The 16,031-nt window shown below is 49.2% G+C and overlaps 1 protein-coding gene across 1 annotated transcript in view; it reads left to right on the forward strand.

Annotated features, from left to right (window-relative positions):
• Positions 1 to 5,126: 5,126 nt before the first annotated feature.
• Positions 5,127 to 16,031, forward strand: part of EHHADH (enoyl-CoA hydratase and 3-hydroxyacyl CoA dehydrogenase) — a 54,679-nt gene continuing 43,774 nt past the window's right edge. Inside the window, exon 1 of the mRNA XM_045030169.1 lies at positions 5,127 to 5,278. Coding sequence (XP_044886104.1) covers positions 5,208 to 5,278 — 71 coding nt within the window. The 5' untranslated portion in view covers positions 5,127 to 5,207. The remainder of the gene's footprint in view (positions 5,279 to 16,031) is intronic.

Consider the following 16,031-nt stretch of genomic DNA (forward strand, 5'->3'; position numbering starts at 1 on the left):
GAGATTTCGGAATACGCTCTCATTGGCTGCGGCATTGCACAGGAGAGCGGACAAGTGGGGAGAGACAGCTGAATCCGTCTAGCAGACAGTCCTGGTAAGCCTTACAGTACATTCTGCTTATCAGTTAATGGATAGCTGTGCCCTCCCGCTAAAGGCAAAATGGAAATCATATACTCTGACCCTTTTCCAGCCACTCCCGCCAGTGCACGGGAAAGATCAATGTATGCTTTTCCTATGTGGCCTACAACACGTGGCTGTTAAGCAAGGGTCATTGTTATGCAAAGTAAAAGTCAACCATTCACAACAGTAACAATACACTAATTGCCCTAATTAGATGCAGCATTTCATGAACGAGATCACCATGATGCGGGTCCCTCGGAGTCACAAAGAGCGGATGCTAAGGGAAGCCCTGCAGAGACCAGGACCATATGCGGCCATGCTTGTGGAGGCGATGATTCCCATCTACATAAGGATGTCCTGGCGCGGAAGAGTGTGCTTCCATGGAGCACCCAACAAGGCACCTCTCCCCAGGAACCTCCTGCGGAGGCTTTTCGAGGACCTAAATGAGACCTTTGTTGAATTGTCCCTGGAGGATTATTGTTCAATCCCTATATGTGTGGACCTACTTTTCATATAGTTTTTCATTTAAAATTTTATATATAGTATTTCTATTTTTTTATACCTGTTTTATAAAAAATAAATGTTTACATGTTTATAGCACTTACCGCCTGATCCTTCCCCTGATTCAGAGTCCGGGTTAACGGCCGGGGAGGGTTGGTAGGGGATCTCTGTGAGGGTGATGAAGAGATCCTGGCTGTCAGGGAAAGTGGTATTGTGTTCGCTGTCGCCTGCGCCGTCCTCCACAGACCGTTCCTCATCTTCCACATCGGCGAACATCGAGGAGGAACTGTCCAGGTTCACTATGCCATCCACTGAGTCCACGGTCACTGGTGGGGCAGTGGTGGCAGACCCACCTAGAATGGCATGCAGTGCCTCGTAGAAGCGGCATGTCTGCGGCAGGGCTCCGGAGCGTCCGTTTGCCGCTCTGACTTTTTGGTAGCCTTGTCTCAGGTCCTTGATTTTCACGCGGCACTGCATTGCATCCCGGCTGTATCCTTTCTCTATCATTGCTTTGGAGACCTTCTCGAAGGTCTTTGCATTCCGCTTGCTGGAGCGCAGCTCCGACAGCACAGACTCCTCGCCCCACACACCGATCAGATCCAGGACTTCCCGGTCTGTCCATGCTGGGGACCTCTTTCTATTCTTGGATTGGCCGGACTCCTCTGCTGGAGAGCTCTGCATCGTTGCAGGTGCTGCGGAGCTCGCCCCGATGTCCAGCCAGGACGTCAGATTCAAAGTGCCCAGACAGGAAAATGAATTCAAATTTTCCCGGGTCATTTCCTGTGTGGCTGGTCAGAGAATCCAAGCTCCGACTGCTGTCCAGAGCGTCAACAGAGTGGTGCACTGTGGGATAGCTCCCGGAGCTACTAAGTTCGATTTGCATCCACACCTAGCCTAATTCGAGCTAGCCATGTCGAATTTAGCGTTACTCCACCTGTCGGGGTGGAGTACCGAATTCGAACTAAAGAGCCCTCTAGTTCGAATTAAATGGCTTCCTGGTGTGGACGGTTGAGCGGTTAGTTCGAATTAACGCTGCTAAATTCGAATTAAAGTCCTAGTGTAGACCAGGCCTTAGAGACTAGCAAATTTATTTCAGCATAAGCTTTCGTGGGCTAAAACCCACTTCATCCGATGAAGTGGGTTATAGCCCATGAAAGCTTATGCCCACATAAATGTTAGTCTCTAAGGTGCCATAAGTACTCCTCGTTCTTCCCAAGTAGGTTTGCTCTAGTTTATTTTTCTGCAACAGAGCTATTGCTAGTCATTCTGCTGCCCTAGTACTGAAAGAAGGCTTGCACAAACAGATGATTCTTACTTTCTGTCCTCAAGGTAGCAAGATTCAGGCTCATCCTGTCTCCATTGGCTGTGACTTCCATAATGGAGGGCCTTCCAAAGAGAACACCCAGCCTTATGCTCCAAACACTTTCCAACCAGGCTCTCTCAGCTGCAGTGTCCCTTTTTCTGTCTTGATACACCAGATTTGACTTTCTTGGCCATGGTATTAGTAGAGTGGGCATAGCTGATGTTTCTGCAACTGGAGACCAGTGGGGGAACAAGGAACTGGGAGGATGGAACTGGGACTGGGGAGAAGACGGGACGATAGGGAGATGACCAAAGAGATTACTCTAGGACTTGCTGGGCTAGAAGGTTGGGACTGGGATGAGAAATCAGAGGAGTACACACTGGAACTGGCTAGGTAAAGAAAATGGGACTGGGACAGGACAGGTTGAGAGCTATGGGGAGCAGAGTTCATACTTGAGGGGAATGGGCAGAAGAGTCTGTGCCCACTAGAACCTGGAATGGAATCCAAGATTACCAAGTTGCACCATTCCTCTGCTGTCAGCAAATATCTGTGAAACCCACTAGCAAAGTGTCCCATCCCCTCTAGTGCTGTAGAGGATGACAACCTATTTCTGCTATCAGTTACTCCATTAGCCAAAGTGGCAGAGGTCTGTGTGGTGGGCTCTAAAGGTACCAACCCTGCTGATGACCCATGTGGGTGTTTGTATGATGCTACATGACTTTAAATCTTTGGGTTTTTTTCCCCAGTTTTCTTTTTCTCTGGCTACCTTGAACAGCATACTGCTCACATCCAAATGGTCCTGGAATGCTTACAGCAGCATGGTCTGTCTACCAACCTCAAGAAGTATGCCTTCAATCAGGCCTCCACGGAGTTCTTGGGCTTCATCTTATCCTCAGAAGGGAACCTGATGGATCCACACAAGGTCCAAGCCATCCAAGATTGGCTGACTCCACCCACAGTATGCAACTCATAGCGCTTCCTTGGGTTTGCCAGTTTTTATCAATGATTTATCCTGAACTTTTCAGAACACATTGAGCCCTTCACCATTCTCCTCCAGAAAAATGCCCAATTTCATTGGTCTCCTGAGGCCCAGCATACATTCAATCAACTGAAACCTTTACTACACACATGTATTGGCTCATCCCAATGTCACACAAGCCTTCATTGTAGAAGCTGATGCCTCCAATACAGTGATCAGGGCAGTCCTCTCCCAGCGACTTAGTCCCAAACAATTGGTACAGTGTGTGCTTGTTACTCAAGGAAACTCGCCCCCACAGAGCTAAACTACAAAATACTTGATAAGGAACTCCTGGTGATAAAAAACTGCCTTTGCAAAATGGCAGCACTACCTGGAAGGAGCCTGCCACCCAGTCCAGGTATTCACTGACCATAAGAACCTGGAATATATACGTAGGGCCAAACCCTTAAACCTGTCACAGCTTCAATGGGCGCTGGTTTTCTCACAATTCAATTTCATTATCACCTATTGCCCCGAATCCAAAAATTACAAGGCAAACACCCTGTCCAAAAGATATGATTCTAGCCCATGAGGTCCCACCCTCATTCTCAAATCGCTGAACTTTTTTAGTGCAGCTCATCAGCAGGATATACTCAGATTGATATACTCTGCTGTTGCCTTGGAAATTCTGCCTGATGAACAGGCTATTATCCACAAGCAAGCAACAGCATGACTTCCAGGAAGGGATCACATATGTAAAGGACTGTATCTATGTTCCCCCTGGACCTGCAAGAATTGCAGTCCTGCAATTATGCCACATTTTTCCCTTAACAGGACAATTGGGATGCTTCAATATCCAATGACTAATAGCTCACTCCTTTTGGTGGCCCCAGATATGCCCAACAATTGCCTTCTGTGATGTCTGTGCTTGCGCCAAGGCGCCAAGACACCAAGCCACAAGCCCTATGGTCTTCAACCCTTGGACACCCCACTCAACCCTGGGTGGTCAGCACCATAGGCTTCATTGTAGAATTACCAGAATCCAAAAATTTCACAACAGTTTTGACAGTAGTGGACCACTTTTCCAAAATGGCAAACTTCATCCCTTGCACAGGCTTCCCCTCTGCTGAAGAGACAGCCCAGCTATGGATTAGCCACGTATTCTGCCTGGTCTTCTGGAACACATCACCTCTGAGTGGAGATCACAATTCATGACATGGTTCTGGTGCAAGATGCTGTGCCTGCTGGGAGTCCGCACTTGTCTTTCCTCTGCATACCATCCACAGTCTAAAGGCCAAACAGAAAGGGCCAACAGAATTCTTCAGCAGGATCTGTGGTATCACATCAGTCACCACCAGTATGATTGGTCTTTGCTTCTCCCTTATGCAAAATTTGCCTACAACAACTCAGCCCATACGACTATGGGTACCACACCCAATTCCACCTGCAATTACCCACTTCCTCTCTCAACCTGGCCTCCTGAGACCTGATACAGCAGATGCACTGGGACTGGGAAGAAGTGATGGGATACCTGGAAAAAGCAAGAGCAGACTATAAATGGAATGCAAAGCAGCACCACCAAGGCCCCACCTACTTAGTGGGACAAAAGGTATGGCTATCTACAGAGCATCTCTGCAGGGACAGACCGGCTTGCAAGCTGGACTTTTGATTCCTTGGCCCTTTCAAGATCCTGCAGCAGAAAACTCTACACAGAAAATCCTTTCCCCCACAGGAGCCGGCCACCTACTCTACCAGCACAGATCTAGGGACACAAGGAATACATGGTGTGATGAAGTGGCGCATGTCTCTCCTGGGTTGGGGAGGGGTTGTACCCGATAGCAATGTGCTCTGGACTGGATGTAGGTGGATGTAGCCAGTGGCGGTGTGCTGGGGCGGGTGGTTTGTCCGCTCTGGGGGCTGGTATGCTTTGGGGTGGGGCAGTTATGTGCTCTGTGGGAGCATTGTACCCAATGGCACCTGCTTTGGCTGTTGGGGGGTATGTAATGGAGGTGTGCTCTGGGAAGAGTGACTGTCTCTCAATGCTGGGGGGTATAGCAGTGGCAGTGTGAGCCGGAGAGGGGGCGTGTACCCTGTGGTGCTGCTGTGTGCTGCGGGGGGAGGGGACGTGCCTTGCGGCGGGGTGCTGTGGGGGGGGGGGCTGTACCCTGCGGCGGGGTGCTCCGGAGGGGGGGACGTGCCTTGCGGCGGGTCGCTGGCAGCACACGGGCGCTCTCCGGGGCTTTGCAGCAGCCGCCAGGGAACGCGGGACCACCCCGCCCCCGGTGGGCCCCGCCCAGGGCACAGTCCAGGCCGCTCGCAGCGGGAATGGCGCAGCAGTACGCGCGTGGGGCCGTGGCTGTGATCCGCCTGAACAACCCCCCACTCAACGCGCTGAGGTAACAGCCGGTGCTTCCTGCCCCCCACGCCCCGCACTGGGGGGGGCTCCGGCACTCCCCGCCCCCCTCCCCTTCGCACTCGGGGAGCCTGCACTCACTGCCCCCTCAGTGGGGGAGCCCGGCAGCAGCTCCTGGGGGCGATGGGGCGCGCTGCAGCGCCGGGAAGGGCAGCGGGGCACCCCTTGTTTCCTGCTGCCCCTGTGCGGTGGTGGGCAGAGCTGGCATCTCCGCCCGCCCGTGCACCGCGCCTGGGGCTGGGCTCCAGCACCTCCCGCCGCACAGCTCCGGCGGCAGCCGGGGCAGGCCGGGGTTCGGCGCTGACCCCCAGTAGCGCCGTGCGGGGTGTGCCCCGTTCGGACAGGTACAGCCGGGTGCACGCGTGGGGTGCAGAGATACCCTGACACTGTACGCTGGCCCTGGCTTAACAGAACCCTGGCACTGGCCAGGAGTTTGGCAATGCTGCAGAATCAGCTGGTTGTTTGTCTAAACCAGGGGTCAGCAACCTTTCAGAAGTGGTGTGCCAAGTCTTCATTTATTCACTCCAATTTAAGGTTTTGCATGCGAGTCATACATTTTAACGTGTTTTAGGTCTCTCTCTCTGTCTATATTATATAACTAAACTATTGTCATATGTAAAGTAAACAAGGTTTTCAAAATGTTTAAGAAGATTCATTTAAAATTAAATTAAAATGCTGATCTTACACCGCCTGCCCGCTCAGTCTGCTGCCAGCCTGGGGTTCCGTTCACCGAGGCCGGCAGCAGGTTGAGTGGGACTGGCGGCCAGGACCCCAGCTGGTAAGGGGCTGGCAGCCAGACCCCGGGGCTGGCAGCGGGCTGAGCGGGGCAGGAGGCTGGGACCCCAGACCAGCAGTGGGCTGAGCGGTTCAGCCTGCTGCCGGTCTGGGGTCCCGGCCTTGCCCACAGAGTGGGTACCTACCTTCTCCCTGGTTCGAGCCCGTTCTCTTCCTCTCTTTCTGCACTGAGCTGAGGGTGGGTGTACACTGAGCACAGGGCTGGGGGTGAAGGAGCAGGCTGGGGGGGTGGGGTGTAGGGTCTGGCCAGGAGCTAGAATGAGGGAGGGGGCTCAGGGTTGGGGCTGAAGGTTTGGGTGTGGAGTGCTTACCTGGGCAGCTCCCATTTGGTGTGAGGAGTGCAGGTGGGAATGTGGGGGGGGGGAGCGGTGCAGGAGCTCCCATTTGGTGCTCAAGGTGGGGGTGGGGATGTGGGGGGTGCAAGAGTCAGGCCAGGGGGCTGGGGACATGTGAGGGGGGTGCAGGAGTCAGGGCATAGGGTGTAGAGGGGCTAGGTTTGTGTGGGGGTGCTGGAGTCAGGGCTGGGGTCATGGGGGGAGCAGGGGTGGGGGCTGGGGCTGTGTGAGGGGGTGCAGGGATCAGGGCAGGGGCTTGGGGGGTGTATGGGGGTAGGGCGGGGAGCAGAGTGGGAGTTAGGACTCCTGGGCTCCAGGAAGGGGCTGGGGTCTGACGCTTGGGGGAGGAGTGCTGGGAGTGAGGACTCTGCATTCCTAGGTTTCCAGCTGGGCTCTAGTTGTTCGAGGGGGTGAGGGGAAGACGGAGACTAGGGGTCCGGTCTCCTGGGTTCTGCCCTCAATGCCGGTGGGGAGCAGGGTCCAGTGACCTGGGGTGGGGAAAGAGGCACGACCCGGCTGTTCCCAGAGTCCAGCGGGCGGCAAGCCACAGTCCCCGGGCTCGGGTTCGGGTTGTGGAACACGGCCTGCCCCAGTACAGAGCTGAACTCATCCCGGCACCTGAGTCCAGGGAGCGGAGCCGGCCGTGCTCAGGGCAGGCGGGTGCACGGTTCAGCTGGGATCTGGGACCCTTCCCCACTTACAGGGCTCACGGGTGCTGCAACTCCTGTGGGGCTGGGTCACTCTTCCTGCCCCTACCGGTGGGGCCGCTTCCGGGGCCGCTCAGACTCCGCGGACACCAAGTAGCGGTATGGACATGCTAACCCGGAAGCACAACCTCCCGCCAGAAGTGATGGAGGTCAGGAAAGCATGTGCAAATGCTGGCGGGAGGGGTGGAGAAGAGCGGGCCGGGCAGGATTTTTAATGGCACGCTGCTGCCTGCCTGGGTTCGGCAGCGGTCTGAGTGGGGCTGGTGGCCGGGACCCTGGCAGGCAGGAGCGTGCCATTAAAAATCAGCTTGCTTGTCATCTTTGGCACACGTGCCATAGGTTGCCAACCCCTGGTCTAAACATAAACCTGCTTACTTTATAATGCAGTAAAAATCAATTGAATTACTTAAAAAAAAAAAATTCCCCGTGTGGGTACTGTAGTAGGAAGAGAGCCTGAGACATAAGCCCTTGTATCAGAGGCCTGGTATGAGGCAAGACCTGCTCACAGAACCTGGCAAAACAGGGCTGATATTGCAGAAATACACATTCCTAAGAAATACTAGGCATAGCATACTCACGCAAACATATCCTGATATCAAGGATGGTACAAAAACATTCCTCAAGGATAACAGGAACACACTGACCCTTTTTAAAAGATAAGGTCAGGAGAACAGTACTGTACGCAGTAAAGATGTTTTAATCAAACCAACATGTACAAGATGGTGGGTGATAACCAGCCATGTCAGGGGCAGTAACTATGTCAGAGGCAGTACGTAACTTGTTTGTATCAGGGGTATAAAGATGTATCTCAGAGGGATTATCTTTGTCCAGCCGAGGGGGGAATGGAAAGTGTTGCCATTCACTGAGTTGCGTCCATTGTGATGGGCATATATGTCTTACATGGGCAGCGCGTGAACCGCTGGCTCAGGGAGGCTAGCTCCCATCCCACCCTGCTCCTTCTGCCCAAGACTCCGCCCCTTGTGTGTGCCCCGACAGAGCCCAGAGTCCCCCCACTGCAACCGCTGGCTGGCCCCCACCCCAGGCTAGCGCCCTCAGCCCTGCAGTGCTGGGAAGCTGGGCAGCATGGCCCCAGTGCTGGGAGGCTGGGCAGCATGGCCCCAGCCCCGGAGTGCCGGGTGACCGGGCAGTGCAGCCTCAGCCCCGGAGTGCCAGGAGGCCCGGCAACGTGGTCCAAGCCTCCCCAGTCCTGCAGCGCCAGGAGGACAGGCAGCGCAGCGATGGCACACAGGAGTTGCCAGCAGAACGGGAAGCAGGAGGGGAACTCAGGGCGGAGCGTGGGCAAGGCCACATGTGGCTGTTTGGATAGGCTCAGCCTCCTCCAGCCTATGATACCTGCCTCCCTTGATGTCTTAGTATCCTTGTAGAGTCTGCCAGGTGCTATTACCGTGCTTTGTTGACAATAAACCTGGCCTGGTGCCTTTGTACCTTAATGGATCTTGTGGTCATTGGGTGATTCCTTTGAGGTCTGTCTGCACAGAGCTGGGGCAGCACACAGGGAGATCTCACACACACACACACACCCCTAACCACAGGTACTATAATCGTCCATGAAATTAACTCAAATGTGTACAGTCCTTCACCATTTTGATACAAAGAAACAGGAGCACACATCGGGGTGCTGGAACAAATTTTTATAGTGAGGGCTCTGAGAGCCATTGAAACAAACTGTCAACCCTGTATATGATGGAAACCACTTCAAGTCATGAGGTGCTGCAGCACACTCACACACCCCGCAACCCTAGTTCCAGCACCTATGGCACACATACATTTTTGGAAGTCTGCGTAAAGCAGGAGGGAGCCCAATCTGGCTTAAAGAAGCACAAGAACTTGAGTATCATCATCAACTAAATTTTTCTCTGAGATTTTCAAAGTGAAGTTTCAGTTTTCTTTGTTAGGGATGAAAATAAATGTGTTTCATATCCAAAATAATACTACCCACTTTTAGAATGCATAATATTCTGGAAATTAAATATGTTTAGGACTTTGAAGGAATTTTAAAAGGTCTACTTTTTGAGGTTCTAATTTTGATGTCTGTAGACGTGTGGACTCACCCCTGCGGTGCCTCCTGCTGGTGACTTCTGGGAATTGCTCCGGAGCACCCTCTGCAGGCTGATGATCCACCTGTCCTCTGGCCCCCGTGTACCTCCTTGGACCCAGTGCCCTTTTACATGGGGTACTGCTCCCTAGCAGTAATCCCCTCAGTCTTAGGGTCTCCCCTCCCCAGGGAACCCCCACCCACTATCCCCACCTTGCCTCAGTACATGGCTACTGCCAGTCATCACCTAGCCGCCTGCGCCCTGGGGCAGACTACAGTATCAGCCTACTCATCACTGGCAAGGTTGGGTTTGCACCTGCTGCCTTGGCCTACCCCTGGGCTGCCCTCTGCAACCCCCAGTACCTTTTAGCCCAATATTAGGCCGCAGCCTGGGGCTTTCCAGGCTGGAGCTCCCCGGCTCCTCAGCCTTTCCCCAGCCCTGCTCCACTCAGGTACCCTGTGTCTAGCTTCCTGCACCAGGCCCTTCTCCCTCTACATGCAGAGAGAGACTGTTTGGGCTTCTGGCTCACAGCCTTTTATAGGGGCCTGCTGGGCCTGATTGGGGCATGGCCACAGCTAAGCCTACCTTCCCTAATCAGCCCAGGCTTCTTGCCCCAGCCATAGCCCTCTCCTGGGCTATTTTAAGCCCTTCAGGGCAGGAGCAGACTCTTGTCAGTTTTACTTAATTGACAAGAGCCTTCCTACCTGGCTGCCTGAGAGCCTGAGAGCTGGCGTGCGCATCCTCTCGGCTTCCTTCCAACCCTGGAGCCACAGGAGCCGAGCACCCCAGCTCTGTTCCTGTCCAACTCTGTAGAGCTAGGCAGGGAGGCTGAGTGCCCTGGCTCTGTGCCTTTTTGGCCCCAGAGCCTTGGCAGTCATCTGTCAATTTCATTTTCTGCCTGCAGCAGGGTGCTGTCATTTTAATTGACCTCCATGGAAAAAAAATTCAGCAAAATGGAGAATATACATTTTGCAAAAAGGGTATTTTTTGTCAGAAAATCATCCTGACAAAAATTGGAGCCAGCTCTTCTTGTCCACAAGAGAATAGCTCTCCAACTGATACTGGGATTCCATAGACAGTGTTCACATTTGAAAAGGGATGTTGATAAAATGGAGACACTGCAGAAAAGAACTACAGAAATGATTTGAGCACTTGAAGAAAATGCCTTACAGTGAGACTGAAAGAGCTCAGTCTCTTTGGTTTATCAGAAAGAAGATTGAGCAGTGACTTGATAACAGTATATAGGTACTGTCAGGGTTCCCTCCCCACTCTGAACTTTGGGGTACAGATGTGGGGACCTGCATGAAAGACCCCCTAAACTTATATTCCACCAGCTTAGGTTAAAAACTTCACCAAGGCACAAATTCCTTTCCTTGTCCTTGGATGGTATTGCTGCCAAGTGATTTAAACAAACATTCAGGGAGGGGCCACTTGGAGCCCTATCCCCCTCAAAATACCCCCCCAGCCTTTTCACCCCCTTTCCTTGGGAGGCTTGAGAATAATATACCAACCAAATAGGTTAACAAGATGAGCACAGACCAGACCCTTGAGTTTTTAGGACACTAAAAACCAATCAGGTTCTTAAAAGAAGAACTTTATTATAAAAAAAAAAAGTAAAAGAAGCACCTCTGTAAAATCAGGATGGAAGGTAATTTTATAGGGTAATAAAAAGATTTAAAACACAGAGGATTCCCCTCTAGGCTTAACTTTAAAGTCACAAAACAGGTATAAACCTCCCTCTTAGCATAGGGAAAATTCACAAGCTAAAACAAAAGATAATCTAACTCATTTCCTTGCTATTACTTACAATTTCTGGAATTTTAGATGTATCATTTTAGTAGGAGCTGGATTACCTGCTTGATCTCTCTCTTTGTCTCAAGAAGGAACACATACACACAAAAGCACAAACAAAGCCTCCCCCCGCCCCCCAAAATTTGAAAGTATCTTCTTTCCTTATTGGTCCTTTTGGTCATGTGCCAACCAGGTTATTTGAGCTTCTTAACCCCTTACAGGTAAAGGAGGGATTTTATGCTACCCTTTACTATATGTTTATGACAGGTACTGTGACAGGTTCAGTTACAGAGACCCCCTTGGGACTGTCACCTGACGTGCTGGAATTACCTCTGAGCCCATTTTTCCTGCCAGCTCGGAATTCCAGAACCCTGCCTTGTTGAGCCAGACACGCTAGCCTGCTGCAACACAGACCCAGGTCTGGTCCACACCCCCAAAGCTGCAGACTTTAACCAAAAACAGCTTAGCAGGTCAGCTATCTCCGGCACCCGACACCAATTCCCAATGGGATCCAAACCCCAAATAAATCCGTTTTACTCTGTATAAAGTTTATACAGGGTAAACTCATAAATTGTTCAACCCTCTATAACACCGATAGAGAGATATGCACAGCTGTTTGCTCCCCCAGGTATTAATCACTTACTCTGGGTTAATTAATAAACAAAAGTGATTTTATTAAGTATAAAAAGTAGGATTTAAGTGGTTTTAAGTAATAACAGAACGAAGTAAGTCACCAAGCAAAATAAAACAAAAACACAGAAGTCTAAGCCTAATACATTAAGAAACTGATTATAGATAATATCTCACCCCCAGAGACGTTCCAATAAGCTTATTTCACAGACTAGACTTCTTCCTAGTCTGGGCCCAATCCTTTAACCTGGTACAGTTCTTGTTAGTTTTAGCAGACATCTTAGGTGGAAACTAGGGGTTTTCACTGTTATCAAGGCACTGGCAGCCCCCTCTGTCCTGCTTCACCCCTTTTTATAGCTTTGGCCCAAGGCGGGAATCTTTTGTCTCTCTGGGTCCCCACCCCTCCTTCTAAATGGAAAAGCACCAGGTTTAAGATGGATTCCAGTATCAGGTGACAATGTGGACCCCCAGCCTCCGTTCTTCCAGGGCTGGCTTGCAGGAACCCAGGAAGGTTGCAGGTAGATAAACCATCTACAATCAATTGTCCTAGTAAATGAAAGCCATCAAGATTCTAAACTACCATTAATGGCCCACACTTTGCATAATTACAATAAGACCTCAGAGTTATACTTTACATTTCTAGCTTCAGATACAAGAATGTTACATGCATACAAATAGGAGGAATATATTCAGTAGGTTATAACCCTTGAAACGATACCTTACAAGAGACCTTTTGCATAAAGCATATTCCAGTTACATCATATTTACACTCATAAGCATATTTTCCTAAAACATATGGAGTGCAATGTCACAGGTACCTTCTCAGGGAGAAAATAACAGGTACTAAAGGGCTCTTTAATCTCGCAGAGAAAGGCAGAACAAGAACCAATGGCTGGAAGCTGAAGCCTGACAAATTCAAAGTGGAAATAAGGCACGCTTTTTTAATAGGATGATTAACCACTGGAACAAACTACCCCAGGAAGTGGGGGATTCTCCACCTCTTGATATCTTCAAATCAAGACTGGTTCTCTTTGGGGAAGATAAGCATTAGCAAAGCACAAGTTATTGGGCTTGGTTGGGTAACAGCATGAAATGTGATATACAAGAGCTAGGCTAGATTATTCTTATTTGTATTACCATAGTGTGTAGTAGTCCTTTGTGGTCTTAAATTATGCATCTGTGCATCCACCAGTGCACCTCCTTAGATACACAGTCGTGCAAGACATGCAGCAAAGTTGTTGCACATCTTAGTAGATTCACAGGAGGAGAGCTAAACTTTTGCACACCTTCCATTCTTCCCTTTCTGTGTATGTTAAGTAGTATTCTGCTGTGAACATCTGAGAAGAGGAGTGCCCATCTTGTGAATACTACGTGTTTGACAGAGAAAAATTTTGTTCTTGGCACTTTTTTTTGTTTTTTTTAAGAGGCAGCCTAGTTAACCTTCAGGGCTTCTTATCTTTTAAAAAAATTGAATGAAGTTCACACTCAAAAAGCTTAACTAACTTAGTTGAAATTGCTACTAGAAATAATATAAAAGCTGTTTATAAAATACGGGACAAGATCATTACAATTAAGAAAACCCTATGCATAAAAGAAATAGGAATAGCATGTTAAGGTCATCTTCATAAGTATTCCCTTGCCTTGCAGGGCATACATTTAGTTAACAGTAGTGAAGTGAAAATTCACCATATACATTCCAATATATCTACAGTAAACCACATGCACCCTTATGAACTCTCTGAACGTATTTCTCATTATATAAGCTTTGCCCAAATACATACATATATTAGATAGGCATATGTTGAAAGGGTTACAGTTGTAGGAATGTGTACAGTGAATTTTCACACCATTGTTAACTGAATGGATATACTGTCATGGGAATGAAATACATGTGTAAATATAACTGGCCACTTCTGTTCCTTTTATGTTCATTTTTCAACTCTGATGTTCTTGTGTATTATTATAATTACTTATTTTAGGAACCTTCATTGTAAGTAATGTATTTTTGGAAACACATTTTAATAAGGGATGCATGTGGCTAACTTTGTGTACATTGGGCCTGTCGCATCTGTCATGGGAGCAAGTGTGTTGTCTGGACCTGACAAGAGTGAGAGGCTATCGGAGAATTAGGTGTTGCTCTTGGCCTTTGTCCTGCTTTCAATAAACGTTGTTTTTCTTGCTAGAATTCTTTTTAAAAAAAAAGCATGATCCCATTTATGAAAGCTACACGCTGTGTGAGGGGAAAGGAAATACTATGTACTAGCAGAGTGTCAGTTATTCCCTGGGAAAATCAGTTCTGTTTTGGGCTATGATAGGAAAGACAGGGAATGGAGGGTAGAATTGCCCCTTGGTATCAGCCTTAAGTGACTGTTTTCCCTAGGCTTGGCAGAAGGAGTAACCTGTGACAAACACTTTTTTGCATAAAACCCCCCAAATTAACTCCTTGTTTACCACACTTCTGAGCACACTCAGTATGTTATAACTGCTGATCATATGCATACCGCAGGCACAGAAATGCTTAGAGCAGATTCAATGCCTCTTCCTCAGAGGCACTTTCTGCTTCTGTGCATTTATTCTACACAGTATGTTCAGAAGAATAACTGAATGGGTGTAAAATATCACACTTTGTACTATATGTGTGGGTTTTTGTGCCCCCTTCCCCTGCTTACAAATTATGGTAATGTTTCATTATGTTCTTCTATTTAATCTGTCCAGCAGTGGCTGTATTTGGTGCTCCTGTGTCCAGAGCTCTGCTGGTAGAGGAGATAAATGGTACATAGTTGATATCATGGGAGTAGGGATGCAACACAGGACACAGCCTGAGGTCTTGTTTTTCACCACAGCACCTGATATGACAAAGGGGCTAATACAAAAACTTGTTAACGTGCATTCATCCCGTAGAAGATGAAATGGCTGAATTAGAAAGGTTTGATATCCAGCTACGTATAATTATATTCTTTGAAAAGAACCTTTAGTGAGTCATCTAGTCTGTTTCCCTGCATCATGGCAAAATTGGTTTTATTATCTGATTTCAGCTTTCAGAGCCATTAGCAATGTAGCCCTTTGTTAATTGCTGATTGATTGTCATACATATAGTACCGTAGATGATGTGCTGGGTGCTTGGAGGGCCAGGTGGTAGAGCAGTTAGCACACCTGACTTCCAGACCCTTGCTCTCTGTTAGGGTAGTAGAGGTGACTCTAAGCCAGGAATCTTCAGCTCTCTACCTGATCCTGGGCCTTGTCACTTAAGGGGGTTTGGTAGGAAGACCCAGGCACTCCCACTCCACGTCCCTGTGGGAAGCAACACCTATATCAGTTATTGGGAGTGGACCACGTCCACCCTGACTGAATTGGCCTTGTCAACACTGGTTCTCCACTTGTAAGGTAACTCCCTTCTCTTCATTCTCCAGTATATTTATGCCTGTATCTGTAATTTTCACTCCATGCATCTGAAGAAGTGTTTTTTTTTACCCACAAATGCTTATGCCCAAATAAATCTGTTAGTCTTTAAGGCGCCACCAGACTCCTTGTTGTTTTTGTGGATATAGACTAACACGGCTACCCCACCGATACTTAACACTAGCAGGGTCCTCCCAGCAGCCAGTATAAGTCCGCTGCCCTGGGCTACTTCCCATTTATATGTCCCTTCAGTTTGGAGCCTGGCTACATGGGTGAGAGACAGGTTGGAGTTGAGATTATTATTAATTTTGTTTATCACAGTAGTGCATAGGGACACACTGAGAACAGGGCCCACTTGTGCTAGGTACTGTACAAATAGTAGACACTTCCTGCCCCAGAGCTCTGACACCCCAAAGAGACACTCCAGGCAGAATGTGCAATGTGATAGCTGCAGATGTCATGAGAGTTACACAATTTTTTTTATTTTTTGTGGGTGGGGTTTTTGATGGGAAAAGATTGTCTAAATGGAAAGACCAAGGAAGGGGAGGAGACATTGAAGGTCAGGGGGCATGTGTGCAGTGGGGCTGAGATGAGGAGACTGTAAAGGAGGGCTTGCAGCAAACAGCCAAACAGGACAGGGGAGAGAGAGCCCCATCAAAACTGTCCAAAATATTGATGTCATTACCAGCATCCATAGGTCCCTGCTTAAGCTGGTCTTGCTGGCTTCAGTCTCTGGCGGTCTTCTCCCCTCGGTTTCTTTACCCAAGCCCATGTGGTTGCGGGGAGAGATAGCACATATGCTTCCAGAGGGCCCCCAGGTTGCAGTCCTGATTGACAGGATCAATGGTAGCATTGTCAATGGTACAGACTGAGCAGAGGGAGTGAGGAGGACTTGGGAGGAAAGATCAGGAGTTCCATCTTGGTTTAAGTTGGTGAAGAGACCAGAGGGGGAAGCTGAGGTGTGGAACTGGATGGAGGGAGGCTGCTCAAGAGTGGAGAGGTAGATCTGTGAGTCATCAGCG

Source organism: Mauremys mutica, chromosome 9 (assembly GCF_020497125.1).
Source record: "Mauremys mutica isolate MM-2020 ecotype Southern chromosome 9, ASM2049712v1, whole genome shotgun sequence".
In the NCBI taxonomy this organism is placed as follows: Eukaryota; Metazoa; Chordata; order Testudines; family Geoemydidae; genus Mauremys; species Mauremys mutica.